The sequence below is a fragment of the Scatophagus argus genome, chromosome 20 (genome assembly GCF_020382885.2).
Source record: "Scatophagus argus isolate fScaArg1 chromosome 20, fScaArg1.pri, whole genome shotgun sequence".
In the NCBI taxonomy this organism is placed as follows: domain Eukaryota; kingdom Metazoa; phylum Chordata; class Actinopteri; family Scatophagidae; genus Scatophagus; species Scatophagus argus.
The window spans coordinates 1,559,876-1,579,658 of record NC_058512.1 but is presented as its reverse complement, the minus strand read 5'-3'; the positions used below and the strand labels follow the sequence as shown (position 1 = coordinate 1,579,658).

Here is a 19,783-nt window from a genome sequence, read left to right as displayed (position 1 = left end):
TCGGTTTTTCTGAGCGTATCGCGTTGTGACCTTGCGCTGCGCCGTTTGGACCTTGTGCTCGCCGTAGTTGTCAGTGCGGACTTCTCCTCGGGACGAGTGAAGGAAGATGTTCGTGTTGGTGCGGCGGCGTTAAGGCATCTGTAAACATGTCTGTAACTGGAGCGGGGAGCAGAGGATTTTACTTCAACACCGTCTTGTCTCTGGCTCGGTCTCTGGCGGCTCACCAGCAGGCGCCCATTGAAAAGGTAACGTTATCCGCGGAGGCTAACGGCAGGGGCAAGCTAATACCTGTCAGGGGGTCTTTGGCACGAAGGCCCGTCCTTAACTTCGCTTCTTCCGCGCTGTGCTCAGTGTAATGAATTTAACAACACGGCAGTCGTGTCTGTTGGTTTGCCAGTGTGTGAATTACGTTGTCATTTTGTGAATGAAGGGCGTAACTTAAGCAGCGTCCGTAGCGGATTGAGAGCTGGCTAACGCCGGCTAACGTTAGCTGTTTTGAACCTGCAGTTAATCTTCCTTTAGATTAAAGAGCTGACATGTTTCCCTTTCCCTGATCTCCTCAGTGACTGACATTCACACAGGATGGCGCAGGACACTGAACCTGTCAGTGTCAGCTGTGAATCTTCTCATTTATCACAAAAACACAGAAATGTAGAAACGAACCGTGTTTAAATGACAGAGAAATGCTGCAGTCCAGTTACTGTGAGTTGTATGTTTTGTCTCGCTCTCACCACAGTATATTTGATTGATGATGGGCATAAACATTTCTAAAATTTCATAGACCAAACAGTTGCTTAATCCATAAAGTGATCAGCTTGTTTTGCTGTCTTTAAACTTTTGTCCAGTTTTCCTCACGCAAAAAAAACAGTTAATTCAGGTAAAGAGATCTCGTTTCACTGGCAAATGTAATGAGTGTCGGGATCCATGAAATCGATATTGTTTTCGTATTTGTCAGAGAATAGTCATCACTAATGTGCAGAATTAACTGGGTCCTGCGTGAAAATCCAGGTTCAACACCTTGTAATATTTTTGATTCGATTGTGCTGATGTTGTTCCTAAATTCAGCCGAGTTTCATTAAAGCAGCATAAACTGACATGCAGAAAACCTGATGCTGGGTTAACAGTACAGTACAGTACAGTACAGTGCGAGGTCAGCAGGAACTCAGACTGATCAATGAGGTCATGACGCATCAGATATCAGCTTCATATGAACAGATTCATTGCTGAGTGGGCACTAATGATGAGGGAGGAATTTCAAGTGGAAACACGTCAGGCGAAGGAAATCAAATGTTTATTAAATCCATCTAACTGAAGTTGTTGGAATAATCCGGTCGATTGTGTTACTCACTGAGGATGCTGGGATTTGTTTGAACTGATTAGACAATACGATTCAGAATGGGGAAATGTCAGCCATAACCCGAACAGGAAGTACATCCTATGATGAAAGAGCTGTGGCAGCAATAATCCACTGAGCAGTCAGTTGGTAGAGCCTGTAAAGTCACCGATTGGTCCGCGTGGGTTTCTGCCTTTCTGTGTCCGTGATGGCTCTTTCGACACCCACTTGTCAGGAATGGATTGCATAAATACGTTTTAAGAAGTGTAGCTGACAGCTTCAAACTCGTCTTTGACCTCCGCAGGGCTGCAAGTAACAATGAATAATCTGCTGTTTATTTTCTTTAGTTCAGGGCTTTTCAAAGTCTCAGACTGTCGACCAAGAGTTCATTTACAAAGGCTGATGAAGTTACGACAGTTTGCAGCAGGAAAAAGTCGATTAGCAGGCATTTGATTGATCGCTCCATCAGAATCGTTTAACCCACTGATTTTCGCGCCATCAGCTTCATTGATTGCTTTATTGGCTGACTGTTTGAGCTCTGCATTTATGGCTGTTTGCTCAGGTGAGTCTCTGAGTGAGAAACCCGAGGTCGACCTCATTGTTTGTACAGTGACATCATCTCAGTCGGTGTCAGAACAGCCGCGGGTCCTCATGAACATGTTGTTGTATTTTATTGGCTCAAAACTGTGATGGAAGTATCCTTTTGGTTCAGCTCCAACTTTTTCATTAATATTATAGGCTTAAGCACAGCAGGCTGAGCTTTGGCTCACAACCAGCTGAAAATCCAAACCCCCTGACACCCACATTTTTTATTGCATTTTATTAATGCTTTAGTGCTGACATTCGGCTCTCGCCGTCCGGCGTTAATATTCTCTGTGGCTGATGTGATTAGATTAGTCCACAAAATTCCCTTTATGGTCCTTCAGCAGCATTTTCAGTCAGAGGGATCCTCCGCATTGAGACGTACAGCATACGAACCACATGATTCAGTGGTTTCACTCTCTGTGTTTAAGTGGGCTTTAAATCCCTCCCTTTGGCCCTTTGGCATCAGGCTAATTAGTGCCAGAGGAAGCTTTGATTGCTGAAGCACATTCAGGCCAACAAAATCATTATCACCGATGGAACCACAAATGGGTGATTTGTCTGCTTAAGCTCTGTGTGCTTTTAAAAGATTCGATTATCCTGATGGCTTATGTTCACAGCTCAGTGGAAACAGCAGTAGATGTGATCCGTGTGTTGTCCTCTCGCAGGTCCAGAAGCTACAATGCATGTGTCCCGTGGACTTCAGAGGAGTCTTCCAGCTGGATGAGAGGAGGAGAGACGCTGTCATCGCACTGGGAATCTTCCTGGTGGAGTCGAACCTGCAGGTAATGTTTGGGGGTGGTGATGGGGGTGGTTCACAGGGTGGTGGTGCAGCAGCAGTAACCGTGTGTCACACTTCTGTTGCAGCACAAAGAGGCTGTTGTGCCCTACCTTCTTGGGCTGCTCAGAGGGCTTCCTAAAGTTCAGTGGATTGAAGAAAGCTCAGAACGCACAGGACGAGGTGACTTTACTCCTGTGATTCTGTTGTTGTGTTTGTAACAATATTAAATATGTGATATAATGTTCTGGGTAATTGTCTGTTTATTTCAGGTGCTGTTTTTTTCTTAATGATTAGTGAACTTCCTGTCTTACAGAGACTCTTCCTGTTGCTGAGAACTTCAGCTTTTCTCTTGTGACACTACTCTCGGATGTTGCCCAGCGTGATGAGACCTTACGAGGACAGGTGTGTGTGTGTGTGTGTGCATAAGAAATGGGTGCCGATTTGCTGTGCAGTAAAAGAATTGAAAGATTTAGCTGAATCTAATGAGAGACTTTGACAGTTTTGAGCAGGACGAATTAGGTACTTGTGTGTCTGGTTGTTGACAGTGTAGACAATGTGTGTAGTGGTATGTGATATGTGGTATGTGATCCTCTTTGTCAGATCCTGGAGGCGATCATGGACATCATGCAGGTCCTGCAAGACATCTGCAAGAATCCGGATGCACATGATAAAGGTACCAACATGACTTCCTATGTGTGTTACGTAACCTTTCTATGTATTCGTAGTTTCGAATGCTAACTACCTTCTGCAACCCTTTTCCTGCGCAGATTGCCTGTGCAGGTACACCGTGCCCACCCTGCTCGGTGTCGCCCGAGCGTTCGGCCGCTACAGCAACACTGACGAGCCGTTGCTGTCCAAGCTGTTCCCTCGACCAGTTGCTCCCGTGCTGCCCGCCGATGAAGGCGACGCGGTGCACCGACGGTCCTTCAATGACTTCCGCTCCATCCTGCCGAGCTCTTTGCTCACGGTGTGTCAGGGAGACAGTCTGAGACGTAAAGGCTCCTCTCTGTCCAGTGTGTCGCAACAGGTAGAGATGATCAGGAGAAAAGAAACGTTGAGAAAACCCGTGTGGGGGAGAAAAGCAACATTTTCACGTGTGTCACCTGTTTGTGTGTGTGCCCAGGCGAGTCCAGAGAGAGCCTGCCTGACCCCCAGCTCTCCTGCCGATCCCTCTGCTCAGTACTTTGAAGGTCAGTGCAGGAGCAGCTGAGCCTGTTGCGAGATGCCTCCTGAAGAGGAACAAGCTTTAACCAGTTCTGCTTCTCCATCTTCAGGCTCATACCTGCCTGATGGCAGCGCGGTGGACCCTGATTACTACTTCTCCACCATCAGCTCCAGCTTCTCCGTCTCCCCTCTTTTCACTGGCAGCAGTTCTGGGGAGTTTCACGTCCCTCTGGATATGCTCAGACAGCTCCTCCACATGGTGAGCAGCCACACAGAAAGAGTGTTTGATCCAAGACGAAGATTTGATGTACAGAAAGTGAAAATGAGTTCAGTTGTCTCTCTCACATAGGTTGAACAGTTTGTCTCCGAGTCCTTTTTGAAATCACTGGATGACTCCCTGGCAGAACTTTTAGAGGTATGACCTTTAAGCACTGCAGATGTTTGTCTCTTCTCGCTTTAACCCTGACTGATATGTTTCTGCTGCTTTCTCGACAGCTGAATCCTGGTCTTCATCTCTACTACAAAACCTTCAGTGATCCTCTGTACGTAGCCATATTTAAAATGCTAAGAGACACTCTCTACAATTTAAAAGGTAAAGGATCCCGTTTTCTCCTCTCTCTTCAAATTCCGCTCAAAACCTTCTCCCAAACCGTGACAGTAGCAGTAAGGATGTGCTTTCTGTGTTCCTCAGACCTTCAGACAGACTTTGTGAAGGAGGTCCATGACTTTGTGCTGGAGCAGTTCAGCAGCAGCCAGTCGGAGCTGCAGAGGATCCTGCATGACGTCGAGTACCTCCAGAGCGAACTGAGCCCACTCAAACTGCGCTGCCAGGCCAACGCTGCCTGCGTGGACCTGATGGTGTGGGCCGTGACCGAGGAGCAGGGTGAGACGTCACTTCATTCACACAGGAAGTAATCTGTGTTCGGCGTCATCTCTGAAAACATTTCTCTCTCTGTTTCTTTTTTCCACCAGGAGCTGAGAACCTTTGCACCAAACTGTCGGAGAAGCTGCAGTCCAAGACGTCCAGTAAAGTCATCATCGCTCACATGCCCCTCCTCATTTGCTGCTTACAGGTAAACAGTTAATCCGCCCTCCTTCTCCTCTTGTCATCCCCTCCTTTAAGACTCACAGGTACACAACAGACACACCTGGCAGTTAGCGGATGTTAATCTTCAGTAACAGCTAATCTCTACGTGAGGCCTAGTTTGTGTTATTGTGTTAAGCCATTCTTATTTATTGAAACTCCTCTGACATCAGAATGAGTTTGAACTTATGAACCAGTCGTCCAGATGTTTGTTTTTGAAAAAACCACTCAAATCCCATCACGTGCGTCTGTCTCTTCAGGGTTTGGGTCGTCTGTGCGAGCGCTTCCCGGTGGTGGCCCACTCAGTCACCACGTCACTGAGAGACTTCTTGGTGGTGCCCTCTCCTGTTTTGGTGAAGCTGTACAAATACCACAGCCAGTACACGCCAGGTAACAGCAGGACGCTGGTCATTCAGCAGCCACAGTCGTTTCACGTTCAGTGTTTTCTCACCCAGTTCTGATTCTTTCAGGAGGGGGTGAGATAAAGATCCACGTGACCAACGAGCATTCCCAGTCGACCCTCAGCTCCCACTCGAGCAAGAAGAGCCAGCCCTCCATGTACGAGCAGCTGCGGGACATCTCCATAGACAACATCTGCAGGTGAATTCACGCACACACACACCTGTGCAGCACACACACACACACACACTGTCAACATGGCCTTTACGCTCCATTTCTCCGCCCGTCCTCAGGTGTCTGAAAGCCGGACTGACTATGGATAATGTCATCGTGGAAGCTTTTCTCGCCAGTCTGTCTAACCGTCTCTACATCTACCAGGAAAACGATAAGTGAGTCACTCACCACGTTATACTGACTTCGATGAGAATTTGAGATTGTATTTACACGTGTTCCCCCTCTTGCCCAGGGACGCTCACTTGATCCCAGACCACACCATCAGGGCTTTGGGTCACATTGCTGTGGCGTTGCGGGACACCCCCAGAGTGATGGAGCCCATCCTGCAGATCCTGCAGCAGAAGTTCTGCCAGCCTCCCTCCCAGCTTGATGTGCTCATCATAGACCAGCTTGGCTGCATGGTCATCACAGGCAATGTGGGTTAAAGTAACATCTCCACTTTCTCTGTTTCTGTTTCAGGACATATCTAACATAACATAATATTTCTTTTTTTTTAGCAATACATCTACCAGGAAGTGTGGAATTTGTTCCAGCAGATCAGTGTCAAAGCCAGCTCCATGGTCTACTCTACCAAAGACTACAAGGACCATGGATACAGGTGAAATGACGCAGCGCTTTGCTGAGAATGTGCTTCTCCTCGTGCAGCCGAGTATTATTCACAGTTTGTCGTGACCACCTAGTAAACGAATGTTCCCTCCCCTGCCTGCAGACACTGTTCCTTGGCTGTGATAAATGCTCTGGGCAACATAGCAGCCAACCTTCAGGCTGAGCAGATGGTCGACGAGCTGCTGGTCAACCTGCTGGAGCTTTTTGTTCAGCTCGGCTTGGAAGGGAAGAGAGCCAGCGAGAGAGCGTCAGACAAGGGCCCGGCTCTGAAGGTATCTCACGCACACGCACACACACACACACACACACACACACACACACACACACACACATACACACACGTGTAAACGAAAGCCTGCAAGTGTTGTTTGCTGCTAGGAGATCCCTGCTGCAGCATCCTGGGTTCACCTCCAAGTTTGCTTTGTCGTTACGTCTCATCTCTCTCAGGCAAACATCAGACAAATAATGTGAGTTGCTGAAAAGAGATGGAAGAAGTTGTGTAAAGGAAACCTGTTGGATTACTGTGGAAAGTGTGTGTGAACGTCACGTTGTTATGGAAAGTTACAGAAATTATCAGGTGCACCCAGTGAATTCCCACATCAGAAAGCTGTGGGCAGAGGAGGTTTCAGATGCTGTTCAACAATTCAGCAAACTTTATTTGACTCATACTGACTCCCAGAGGTCCTCATCTGTCTCTGCAGGCGTCCAGCAGTGCTGGAAACCTCGGCGTCCTGATTCCAGTTATTGCAGTGGTGAGTGTTTGTATCTGCAACATTTCCAGCTTCCATCACGTTATTTTTATCACCTTCTCCTTGTAATCAGACCGAGTCATTTAGCATATTAAATCATGTCAGTGCAAAGTCTAAAAACACGAGCTGTGGTGGTCAAACATCATTTTGGTCGGTCTCTTTTGAGGACACACTAACGAGTCTTCTCCCTCTGATGTTAGCTGACGAAGAGGTTGCCACCAATTAAGGAGGCAAAGCCGCGTCTGCAGAAGCTCTTCAGGGACTTCTGGCTCTACTCTGTCGTCATGGGATTTGCTGTGGAGGGCTCAGGTTGGTTCACCTACGCATTTTTATTTCTGTTTTCGCTGCATGCCTTAAGTCTCGTCTTTAGAGTGTGATAACATCAGTCCACGTTTCGTCGTGTATTGGTGCATTAACCTCAGTGAAATGTGAAGGAATGTGTCAGTTCCTGCATGTTTTCTTTCTTCTGAATCTTCAGGTCTGTGGCCAGAGGAATGGTACGAGGGAGTTTGTGAGATTGCGACCAAATCACCGCTGCTCACATTTCCCAGCGGGGAGCCTTTACGCTCAGAGCTGCAGTACAACTCTGCGCTGAAGAACGACACCGTGACTCCAGTATGAGAGCACACACATACACGTGCATGTACGCGCTTGTGCTTTAACGTGTTGTTAAGTTTATGAGCGATTGTCATGTTCCAGGCGGAGCTGAATGATCTGCGCAGCACCATCATCAACCTGCTGGATCCTCCTCCAGAGGTTGCTGCTCTCATCAACAAACTGGACTTTGCCATGTCGACGTATTTGTTGTCTGTTTACAGACTGGAATACATGAGGTATAAAACACGTCTGCATGTTTCTGCTTGACCGTGTTCAGGGGTTGTATTTGTGCATATAAGTTTTATTCTTTTCTGTTTCTTGGTGGTCTGTTAGGATGCTGCGCTCCCTGGACTCTGACCGCTTTCAGGTCATGTTCCGATACTTTGAAGACAGAGCCATACAGAAGGATAAATCTGGTGAGCAGCAGAAGAAATACACCAAATCTTTCTACATGTTTAGTATATGCTCTAATATTTAGCATATTCTCTCCAGGCATGATGCAGTGTGTGATTGCTGTTAGCGACAAGGTTTTTGAGGTCTTCCTGCAAATGATGGCTGAAAAAGTGAGTGAGATGTTTTCACTGGAGAAGAACTCATTTCCCATTTAGACTCTTTTTGGATTACTGTTTCATCACACAATGGCTATAAATGAACCGTGCCATCTGTAGTCTTAGCAAATAAGCTGCTATGTCTGAAACTGAGATGTGGGGTCTGCTTACGAACTACAGCGCTGTATCTTAATTAGAGTTTAAAAAGTTTTCCAATTAACTAGTCGACAGAAAATTAAACTGCAAATGTTTGGATAATGAATCTTCAGTCCTTTTTCTTGATCAAGAAATAATCCTCAGATTAATCATTAGTGGACATAATGGTTATTTTCAGCCAAAAACCAAAGCCCACGAGGAGGAGCTTGAACGCCACGCTCAGTTCCTCCTGGTCAACTTCAACCACATCCACAAGAGGATCCGCAGGGTGGCTGACAAATATTTATCTGGGCTGGCCGAAACGTGAGAGTGCACTGAAACACTCGTTCTCAGAGTGCCACGCTCACTCTCTTATAAACCGTTTAAAAAGCAGGTTCAGACCCAGCAGAGTCAACAGTGTTTTCTCTCATCTCAGTTTCCCCCACTTGTTATGGAGTGGACGCGTCCTGAGGACCATGCTGGACATCCTGCAGACGCTGTCCCTCTCGCTCAGTGCAGTAAGTCAGTTCACGGCGTGTGCATCGTTGTCGCGTCACCCTGTCTGATATCTGATGGATGTGTACACGGTGACATTGATGCTGATGTTTATTCTGCATTGCAGGACATTCATAAAGACCAACCTTATTACGACATCCCGGACACACCATACAGAATCACCGTCCCAGATACATATGAAGCCAGAGAGGTGACGTTTCATTCACTCACTACTGTCAAGTGTCTTCACTAATTATTCTCCATCTGCGGTGTGAAAGAATTGTGAGGAAAGTTATCTTTTTTTAGACGCGTAAGGCAGATTGTATCTTGATTTGTAGAGCATAGTGAAGGATTTTGCTGCACGCTGTGGGGAGATCCTGAAAGAGGCCATGAAGTGGGCGCCATCTGTGACCAAATCACACCTCCAGGTAACATTCATCCTGTAAAACTTAAAACACACGATGAAAAGGTTTACACAGTGGCATTGAACTTGATTTTGTCCACTGAACTGACCCTGAGATCTTTTTCAGGAGTATCTAAACAAACATCAGAACTGGGTGTCGGGTCTGTCCCAGCACACAGGCCTGGCCATGGCCACAGAAAGCATCCTGCACTTCGCTGGTTACAACAGACAGAGCACCACGCTCGGGGTGCGTCACAAAATCACTTTTCATATGCAAATGATTATCATTGGTTTCATTTGTTTGTCAGATCCTTGGTTTTTGTCAGGAACAAAAGTGGCTCAAGGGTGGAGCCTTGTGGGACGCCACAACTGCTACTGTGGCTGCTGAATTCGCTTTCTTCACGGATTGCAGAGAGTTTGAGTTTAGATGCATTTACACCTGTCATATACATGTCATATACATCCAGAATACTTACAAGGTTTCTGTCTTCAAGCCTAAAATTCAGTTCAATGATATTATAAAACAGGGATGAGTGGGAAGATTGACGAGGGAACAGGAGGCAGGCGTCATAACCGACAGTAATTCAAACTTCAGTGGCGACATAACTGAATGCAACACTGATGCAGACTGTGAGAGAACAAACAACACCTTCATGTCATCACTTTCCACTCGTCTCCCCCTCACACACCAGCTGCCAGAAATCACACACACACCCCGTGTCATTAGGGACATTTACATAACAGACAGCTTCAGTAAAGATTCACTTTATCAGAAAGATGAAGACTCAGTGTTACATCTTCCATGGCTGGAAGGGGCCTAATGGGAGCATTTTTCAGACATTTTATATTCTCTGCATAATCACTCACAATTCACATGCTTTCACCTGCAGTCCACTCAGCTGACTGAGCGGCCCGCCTGTGTGAAGAAGGACTACTCTAACTTCATGGCCTCCCTTAACCTGAGGAACAGATACGCCGGAGAGGTAAAAATACACAGATTTTCGTTTCAATCAGTCAGATTTGATTGAAACTGTATGATCATAAGTTTGTCTGTAAACATAATCCAGTCGACCTTATCAGTGGTTCTCGAGCTTTTTCTGCCCCCCCCCCGAAAAGAATTCATTCAGGTCGGATTCTGTGGACATGAACTGTGGATGAAACGCTGTGACACTGCTCCTCTTGTATGTGCAGGTGTCAGGTATGATCCACTTTGCCCAGGCAGTTCGCGGGCAGTCCGATCTGGGCCGGCTGATGATCAAACAGATGGGAGAAGCTTTGGACTCTGCGCAGCCGGAGGCCTTCACTGAGGCCATGTTCAAACTGGCCGCTTTGCTCATCAGCAGCAAAGGTTTCGCTTTTCCCTCCGTCTGTCTGTAAACACACGTGAACATGTTTTACACCACACGCTCGGCTCCGTGTTCTCTTTAAAATGCTTTGTTTGTTCTCTCCACTGGACTCTCAGACTGCGACCCTCAGCTCCTGCACCACCTCTGCTGGTCTCCACTCAAGATGTTCACAGCACACGGCATGGAAACTGCCATCGCTTGCTGGGAGTGGCTGCTGGCTGCTCGCGTTGGAGTGGAAGTGCCGGTACGTAGACGTGTTTGAACTTTTGCTTTGAGAGTCTCGCGTCTCGTCCATGTGTGGCGCTCACTCTGTCGACCACCCCTCTGTCTGCCTAGTTTATGCGTGAGATGGCGGGAGCGTGGCAGATGACAGTGGAGCTGAAGATGGGCTTGTTCTCAGACGCTCAGGTGGAGGCTGATCCTCTGGCCGCCTCAGAGGAGAGTCAGCCTAACCCCTGCCCTCCGGACGTCACCCCTCACCACATATGGATCGAGGTCAGACACACGCTCGGGATGTACCACACGTTCTTATCGACCTTCTCCCCTTCCACTTCTTATCGCCTCCTCTGTCTTCCTCTTTCCCGTCAGTTTCTCATTCAGAGGTTTGAGATCGCCAAGTATTCCAGCGCGGATCAAGTGGAGATCTTTGGCAGTTTGCTGCAGCGCTCGCTGTCCCTCAACGTCGGTGGGGCTAAGAGTAGCCTCAACCGCCACGTAGCTGCCATCGGACCTCGTTTCAGGTACGTGAGCGCACACAAACCTCAAAGGAAGTGCTAACCCAAAAATGAGACTTGGGTCCTTTTCTCACCCCTGTGCTGATGGAAACTCATCTGTTCTTCACAATAAGCTCGTCTTTTAGGGAAATTGGTTTGAGGACAATAAAGATGCAGATGTTCCCAGTGATCACGTTTCTCTGTGCTTCAGGCTGCTCACGCTGGGTCTCGCTCTGCTCCATTCTGACGTCCTCACCAATGCAACTGTGAGAAATGTTCTCCGAGAGAAGATCTATTCTACAGCCTTCGATTACTTCAGGTACCCGCATGCTCTCTGTGCAGGTCAGAACTGAGCTTTTATGCAAGCAGTCAGAGTCACAATATGTAACATTTCTGCATTAAAATACATAAAAATGATTTGACATTTACTATATATTTAGTTGGGTTGTGGACTTACATCATCCCAGATGTTTCCAACAAAGTTCAAACCCAGAGAACTAAGGATGCCTTTCATTTCCTGTCGCTGTGTGCTCGTGAAACATGAAGACACAAGACAAAAACAAACAAAAACATGATTTAAAACTGCACAGTCTAAACTCTCTGCTGTCCGTCTCTGCAGCGTGGCTCCAAAGTTTCCCACCCAGGGCGACAAGCATCTCCGCGAGGACATCAGCATCATGATCCGTTTCTACGCCAGCATCCTGTCCGACAAGAAGTACCTGGCAGCGTGCCACTTGGTCCCACCTGGTGAGCTTGGTACTACCCCCGCCCCGAGCACGCTCTCTGCCGGGATATTCGGATCGCTTATCGTGTCCAGCACTTCTCCAATTTCTATCTTAAGTAAGCCTAAAGCGGTGGAGCTCGGACTGCACTGCAACAGGGGCATGTTTTTGTTTTTTAAACGCGTGTCAAATTTGTCGCTGTTCGTCCTCACGACGCTGCTGATAGATCCTCGTATCTATCTGTGATGGCAACCCGGCTTTTTATGGCTTTTTTCTCCAAACATTCCCCTCTTGTCTCCTCTTACTTTCTCACACTTTCTGCCTTTGCTCTTTATATTTCAGTATCTTAGTCTGATTTTTATCGAAGCAGCTGTGAGGAAAAGCGCAAATTTGCCAGTCGCGTCAAGATGCATGATTATTCATCATGTCAGCCCACCCGCCTGCCCGCCCTCGATCGTCAAGAGAAGAAAGTACAAATTCAAAATGTTTTTTTCTTCCACCCCAGAAAATCCCTTCCTCTTCATTCCCGACGTCCCCGAGAAAAAACATGGACTCATTCTCATTCACATGGAATTGCTTCAGGTAGACGAGTCCTCTGACCCCCGATCCTGGATCAGATTAATCCGGCTGCTCCCACCCGTGCATTAACAAGACAGAATAACATCTGACCCAGAATCAGTGGTTCAAGGCAAAATCTACCTACGCCTCCTGTAAATCCTTCTGGATTTCCCTGCCTTCATGTCCATCACAACAGCAGAGGACTAACAGATGCAGCTCATCTCGCTCCCCAGAAACTCCCCCATCATCGCTCATGTTGTTGATGGTTTTATCTGTGTAACAAACTCGTGAGACAAGTCAAAGTGGTTAATGAGGCGTGAATGTGCTTGTTTTCTGGCCGTACTGAATCTGTTTGTGTGTAAACAGACAATCAGGACTCGTCCTTGAACAGTCTGTCGGTGATGAACGCTGCCGACCTGCGGAGCAACATAGACTCGAGCTCGCGGTCCCAGCAGAGCGGCCAGGGATGGATCAACACGTACCCGCTGTCCAGTGGCATGTCCACCACATCCAAGAAATCAGGTACAGCTTATGTTCAGCGTGCGAACACAAGTCATGACTCAGCACAAGCAGGAGGACGGGGAGGTCGAACGTCAGTCTCGTCAGTTCAGACTTTTCAGGTTCTTGTGTGTGTTTGTGCATGCGAGGTCTCACAGTCAATGTTTTTTTTTTTTTTAACAAATCCAAGTAAAAAGAGAGACAGCAAGACCCCATCTTCTTAGCTGGAGTCAGACCTGGATCAGCCGTCCATGAGAACACAGACTGAGACTTAAACTGGTACTCTGGTTTGACTGTCTGTACCTCTACGTCCTTCCAGGCACGTCCAAGAAGAGTAACAGAGGGACGCAGCTTCACAAATACTACATGAAACGCAGGACTCTGTTGCTGGCCTTACTGGTGAGGGCTGAGAATGAGTTTGTATTACTGCATAGCTGCTCGAGACCAGCCGCTCTTCACGCTCTTCTGCCCGTCCGTCTTTCTCAGGCCAGCGAGATCGAACGCTTGACGACGTGGTACAACCCCCTGTCCGCTCAGGAGCTGGCCATCTCCACGGAGCAGTCGGTGGAAACCAGCATCGCCAACTGGAGGTCCAAGTACATCAGTCTGACCGAGAAACAGTGGAAGGATAACGTGAACCTGGCCTGGAGTATCGCACCTTACCTGGCCATGCAGTTACCAACAAGGTAGTCACTCTCCCTGTTCGTGCAAAAACAGGCCGATGTGATGTCGTTTCAGGGTGAGAAAAGAAAAGCTTCTTTAAATGAAAAACTGAAACTGCAGCCTCACTCTGTATGGCCTGACAGGTAGCTTATGGTGGCTAAAGTTAGCTCATAAAAGATATTCATGTGTATTAATGTGTGTTTCTGTGGGTTTTTTAGCACAAAAGTAAGACAGGAAGTAGAAACACTCCTGCCCAAACGGGAGACGTGTTTGAGTGAGAGGACAGCTCTTGATATTAACTACCAGCCTGTCCCAGAGTGTAGATTGCTTACTTGTTTTGTTTTGTTTTTTTTTGATAAACTCCTCTGTTTCCAGGTTTAAAAATGACGCCATTGTTGCTGAAGTGACCCGGCTGGTGAGACTGGATCCCGGAGCTGTCAGTGATGTACCGGAGGCCGTCAAGGTAAGATGACGTCGGAGGTGATCGCTGCCACTTTAAAATAGGTGTCTGGAAATCAGAGACGGGAACGACGTAGAGAATCCTGTCGATTGCACTGCATGAAAACTTAGCTGTGATACCAGCACAGAAATCCAAGGAAAATGAGCAAGTCAGCAGAACTGTGCAGATAGAAAAACGTCTCGTCTTGTGCCTTATGTTTCCCTGGCTGCTTCAGTTCCTGGTGACATGGCACACGATCGACGCAGACTCTCCTGAGCTGAGTCACATCCTGTGTTGGGCTACAGCCGACCCGCCCACCGGTCTGTCCTACTTCAGCAGCATGTACCCTCCTCATCCTCTCACGGCTCAGTATGGCGTGAAGGTGCTTCGCTCCTTCCCTCCTGTAAGTCACACACTCTGGGGTGTTGGAGCAGCATTAGAGTTTATGAAAACCACTGCTGTCTTAACTTTGCACTTGTTTCGTTCTCATCTTAGGACGCCATCTTGTTCTACATTCCTCAGATTGTTCAGGCTCTCCGTTATGACAAGGTAAACCTGAGGTGCTCTGCTTTCACTGAGCTCAACCCACACGAGTGCATAGCATAACGTAACTCTTCGTTATCATGAGCTTCATCATGTTTAGTTCCCGTAAGTTGAAGACGAGGGACAGTAAAGCAAGCTAAAGGATGAACCAACGACTGTACTGACGTTTCATTGGTCATTTATGAAGCAGTGGTGGTGAACTCTGGTACTCTGATGTCCGTCTCAGATGGGTTATGTCAGAGAGTACATCCTGTGGGCGGCCCAGACCTCCCAGCTTCTCGCCCACCAGTTCATCTGGAACATGAAGACCAACATCTTCATGGACGAGGAGGGACACCACAAAGACCGTGAGTACGGACTGAGCAGGATCTCTAATCCATTCATACGGAGCAACGTCAGAACACGTGGACAGAAGTTTTTAGAAGAGTTTGAAAACAAATTTCATTCCTACATCCAAATATCCCATTTGGATGTTATCAGTTCGGTCCTTCCATGTGTTCAGAAATCATTAATTTACTGTCATGTTTGTTCCTTCTGGCTGCTCTGAGCGAAAGTGTAATCATGTTGTCGTTGGGCCTAATTAAACCAAATGAAGTGGTTGTGATCTTCTGATGTGTGCAGCCGACATCGGGGAGCTGTTGGAGCAGATGGTCGAGGAGATCACAGGATCTCTGTCGGGCCCGGCCAAAGACTTCTACCAGAGGGAGTTTGACTTCTTCAACAAGATCACCAATGTGTCGGCCATTATCAAGTACGTCCATCAGCACTGCACTGCAGATCGTTAGCAGACAGGAAGATGTTCTGGTGTCGTGGAAAACCTGACTGATGTGTGTTTTCTCAGGCCGGTTCCAAAGGGAGAGGAGAGAAAAAGGGCGTGTCTCAAAGCTCTGTCGGATATCAGAGTCCAGCCAGGTAATGAAACGCAGCGTCGCAAAGCAGGAAGCAGCGAAAACCTTCATTTTGAATACTTTCTGAATACTCAAGTGTGGTACTTAAAATATGATTTATCAAAGTGTAAGTATTTGCACATGCTGACCACTTCCTGCTGTCCTCTGTCGTCTTCTTCTTCTTCAGGCTGCTACCTACCAAGTAACCCTGAGGCCATAGTGTTGGACATCGACTACAAGTCAGGAACCCCCATGCAGAGGTAACAACAGGCTTTGGTTCATTCCTCCTGCAGAGCAGATCAGGATGCTCCCCCTCGGGACTCAGATCCGCCCTCGTGTCGTGTTCAAGTCGTGACGATGTTGTGTTTTCTCTGTCGTCACAGCGCTGCCAAGGCGCCTTACCTGGCCAAGTTTAAGGTGAAGCGCTGTGGGGTGAGCGAGCTGGAGAGGGAGGGTCTCCGCTGCCCCTCCGACTCCCTGGAAGACGGGGAGGAGAATCCGGACGGATCGCGCAGGGTCTGCTGGCAGGCGGCCATCTTTAAAGTGGGAGACGACTGTAGACAGGTACATTTGACAGGTGCACTGAGTAACTGGGACATTTCAGGGGAGGAAAGTGGACTTCTCCTGTGACTCTCCTGTGTTTCTCCAGGATATGCTCGCTCTGCAGATCATCGGGCTTTTCAAGAACATTTTCCAGCTGGTCGGCTTGGATCTCTTTGTCTTCCCCTACAGAGTGGTGGCCACTGCGCCGGGGGTGAGCTGCACGTGCATGTTCTGATCCTCCCTCCATTTAATTTTCACTGTCTGGTTTTTATTAAATGACCTTCATTTCATCAGTGTGGTGTGATCGAGTGCATCCCAGACTGCAAGTCCAGAGACCAGCTGGGCAGACAGACGGACTTCGGGATGTACGATTACTTCCGTAATCAGTACGGAGATGAATCCACCCTCGCCTTCCAGAAGGTGTGGAGCTTTGAACTCTTCATTCATATTTGATCAGCACCACGCAGGTTTAATGGTCATGCAGTTTAATGGTCATGCAGTTTAATGGTCATGCAGTTTAATGGTCCTGCAGACTGGATACAACCAATCAGAGCAGTGACAAGTGGCCTCTGTCAGCCCCACGTTAGATAAACGGTTGTGATTGGCCCTCTGTCTGAACGGGAGGAGGCGTGTCCTTCACTGAGGTGTCACTGATGTCCTCTCCTGCCGTCCACAGGCTCGATATAACTTCATCCGCAGCATGGCCGCCTACAGCCTGCTGCTGTTCCTGCTGCAGATCAAAGACAGACACAACGGCAACATCATGCTGGACAGCAAGGGCCACCTCATCCACATAGGTACAGTAAGGTGCACACACATGGACACCACAGTACCTGAGCCCGTGTGACCGACTGATTGTGTTCACGTGTGCCGGGTTTCCTCCAGACTTTGGCTTCATGTTCGAGAGCTCTCCTGGAGGAAACCTGGGCTGGGAGCCGGACATCAAGCTGACGGACGAGATGGTGATGATCATGGGGGGCAAGATGGAGGCCACGCCTTTCAAATGGTTCATGGAGATGTGTGTCAGAGGATATCTGGCTGTACGGTAAGACGTCTGCAGGACATGATGGAGGAAAGAGCTGGAAGACGTTTTTATTTATTTTATTTATTGTGATTTAACTCGACTTTTTGTTGTCTTGTGAACGTGAAGACCCTACATGGATGCAGTGGTTTCTCTGGTGACCCTCATGCTGGACACTGGACTGCCGTGCTTCAGAGGACAAACCATCAAACTCCTCAAGTAAGTCCAACAGTAGGACGTCTCTGTGTGTGTTCAGTTATGAGTTATTACTGATTTATCTTGACTTACGTGACTGTAAGTTCTGTTCCCGGGTTCCCCTCAGCTCTACAGAGCGTTTTAGCATCTTTCAGCGCACAGCTTTACCTTCAGGTTTAGCCTCACTGCTCTGACCAGCAAAAAAGTCAAGTAATGCAGCTTTAAACATAAATGTTTTTTTCTGTTTTCAATCAGAGGACGGTTTAATCCTCAAATGAGTGAGAAAGAAGCAGCGGCGTTCATCATCAAGGTCATCCAAAGCTGTTTCCTGAGCAGCAGGTGAGAAAAATCTCAGCAGCTCATCTCACCTGACGTAAACATCATCAGGGGTGTTAACGATTCTGAGACTGAAGCCACACGCGGTGCGTTCAGGGGCTGCACGTTCATTCTGTTAGTCTGCATGTGGACGTGTCTTCAGCAACGTTTGTTTCAGCCTCTGTGAAGTTCAGCTGCCTTCTTTGTGTTCTTTAATGTTCTTGATATTCTTATTCGGGCACCGTGAACCAAATCTTAAAGTTAAAGTGCCAATCTGCTGCCTGACTTTGTTCGTCGTTGACACATTTTCATGAACTTGTTTCCAACAGGAGCAAAACGTACGACATGCTGCAGTATTACCAGAACCAGATTCCCTACTGAAGATCCTCTGCTGTCGTTCGTCCAGCGAGCCCTCACTCGGATGATGTTTACTGCGCTCTGCTCCTGAACGTGGCACTTTGATCCTGAACCTTCACACACTGTTCTGTATCTGATTTAATATCGTACGTCTGAGCTTTAGAGCCGCGCTCTGAGGAGCGACGCGCTTCACCCTTTAAGTGTTTTGTTACTCAGCAAACACCAACTGACCTGAGGACGACGGCCATAACGGGAGCCATATTTATAGTGTTTGTCGAAGCAGCTGTTAGCATTTTGTGTCGATGCTGTTGTCCACTTTCATGCACTTTACAGATCACAGTATTTTATCGGCTTCGATCGAGAGTTTGAAGAGAGAGACGAGAACAATCTGCAGTTTATTCAGCTGCTTCGGTCGAACGCGAGCTGTGACATGAAAAATGAGCGCAGGAAGTCAGTCGGCGCTCAACTGTAGTCTGTAGAAACATCAAACGTCCTGATGCTGTAGTGTTTACTGTACAATATTTACTGTAGGGTCGCATCACGGTCGCAGGTATTTTTCTGTAGAACATATTTATCAGAAGAGTTTAAAAAGTTTTAACTGTGCTGTCATGTCGCACCTCTTCACGCCAGCTTTTAGCTTAAATCGCTTCCTCAGATGTGTTTTTCCACCACAGGGACGAAGCTGAACTCTTTTAAGGTTCTGCCTCTTGTTTCCACTGTGTTTTACTAACCCGTTCAGGAGCTCCTCGAGAGCCTCCTGAGCTTTTAAGTCGTAATGTGGCAGCAATATTGTATTTTACCGCTCAAACAAGATGTTGATAAGCTGTTTGAAGCTTTAGGTTACCGGGTGGTTTTGTCCCAGCATGTTCCCTAAAGGCACTAAAACACTGCTTTACCCGACTTGCTATCAGAGTTTACACTAACAAATAACTTTTCTAAGTAATGTAGGTCAGCAGTAAGAGGTTACAACCAAATACCATCACGCAAATTATACACGGGAGGGAAACTCAATATGCAGCATGTGAACTAAGAAGAAGCTTCAGAATCAACAGACACGTTTACAAATCGTGCAAATCGCGGCTCCAAAGCTGGAACCTTTGATTGGTTGCTCCAACTCCAGCTGACGTTCACGTACATCAGGAGTTCATTTTTCACATTTTTTTCAACGTCACATGAAACTCGCCCACATCATTCGGTGGCCCTCTCACAGGACTAACAACACCCCGACTCTGAAGGTCCCCTTTAGTCACGGCCCTGCTCCGGCCCCCCCTGAGGGTGCGCTTGGTGTGGAAGTGGAAGCAGAACCTGAAGCGAAGGCCCCGTGTTCGGTTCCTGTGGTGGAAACAGGACAGAGTGGACCGCGGTTGTCTCACACGGAGCCAGACTTTCCTGTTTCTGATGCAGATGAGGATTAAACCTAAAAGCCATTTCTCCTACCATCGGTAGAAACACAACCGTAGTGATACTTGACAGAAGAAAAACTTAACTTTATGCAATATATTCATGTATACTGTTACTGTATTTGTGAGATGTGAACTTGCTGTAATTCCCTCCAGTGTTTTACTGTACGTCGCAGCTGCTGTCTTTACGTGACTGAAGTATTGATCAGTTTAATGGCTGCTCACAAGAGACTCGATCAACTCCGAAGCCACTTTTAATGTCGTGGAGTTTCAGTTTGTTAGGCATCCAACAAAAGTCGGTCTGTATGTAGAAGATACACTCTGTGTGTGTGTGTGTGTGTGTGTGGACATCATGGCTGGTTCAGATTCACGTCTGTTATTCTGATAAAGTGTGAAAACATTTCCAGATTAAATGTTCATTTCCTCAGACTGCTGCTGTTCCTTTCTTGCTTTCTTGTCGTTTTTCTTTCCTA

At 47.4% G+C, this 19,783-nt stretch overlaps 1 protein-coding gene across 3 annotated transcripts; it reads left to right on the top strand.

The window, feature by feature from the left end:
* Window positions 1-9: 9 nt before the first annotated feature.
* Window positions 10-19,737, top strand: pi4kaa (phosphatidylinositol 4-kinase, catalytic, alpha a). 3 transcript variants are annotated; one of them, XM_046374432.1, is made up of 54 exons: window positions 10-245; window positions 2,584-2,700; window positions 2,783-2,876; window positions 3,010-3,098; window positions 3,297-3,369; window positions 3,464-3,723; window positions 3,820-3,886; window positions 3,971-4,119; window positions 4,210-4,275; window positions 4,356-4,452; window positions 4,552-4,743; window positions 4,833-4,933; window positions 5,205-5,334; window positions 5,415-5,544; window positions 5,637-5,732; window positions 5,810-5,993; window positions 6,075-6,175; window positions 6,287-6,455; window positions 6,885-6,935; window positions 7,133-7,241; window positions 7,411-7,547; window positions 7,632-7,765; window positions 7,863-7,945; window positions 8,022-8,092; window positions 8,412-8,536; window positions 8,649-8,730; window positions 8,835-8,918; window positions 9,046-9,135; window positions 9,238-9,357; window positions 10,001-10,093; window positions 10,302-10,458; window positions 10,573-10,700; window positions 10,793-10,951; window positions 11,045-11,196; window positions 11,381-11,488; window positions 11,789-12,009; window positions 12,816-12,971; window positions 13,267-13,346; window positions 13,434-13,633; window positions 13,986-14,073; window positions 14,285-14,452; window positions 14,545-14,598; window positions 14,819-14,939; window positions 15,214-15,343; window positions 15,434-15,504; window positions 15,667-15,739; window positions 15,863-16,043; window positions 16,129-16,233; window positions 16,317-16,442; window positions 16,699-16,819; window positions 16,908-17,067; window positions 17,173-17,262; window positions 17,494-17,577; window positions 17,883-19,737. In XM_046374432.1, the coding sequence occupies exons 1-54, from the start codon at window positions 147-149 to the stop codon at window positions 17,932-17,934; spliced, it is 6,378 nt and encodes a 2,125-aa protein (XP_046230388.1). In that variant the 5' UTR covers window positions 10-146; the 3' UTR covers window positions 17,935-19,737. The 3 variants fall into 3 exon arrangements, with proteins under 3 accessions (XP_046230388.1, XP_046230389.1, XP_046230390.1); XM_046374433.1 differs by having other exon boundaries at window positions 11-245; window positions 11,789-11,916; XM_046374434.1 differs by lacking the exon at window positions 10-245 and adding an exon at window positions 306-1,895.
* Window positions 19,738-19,783: the final 46 nt, after the last annotated feature.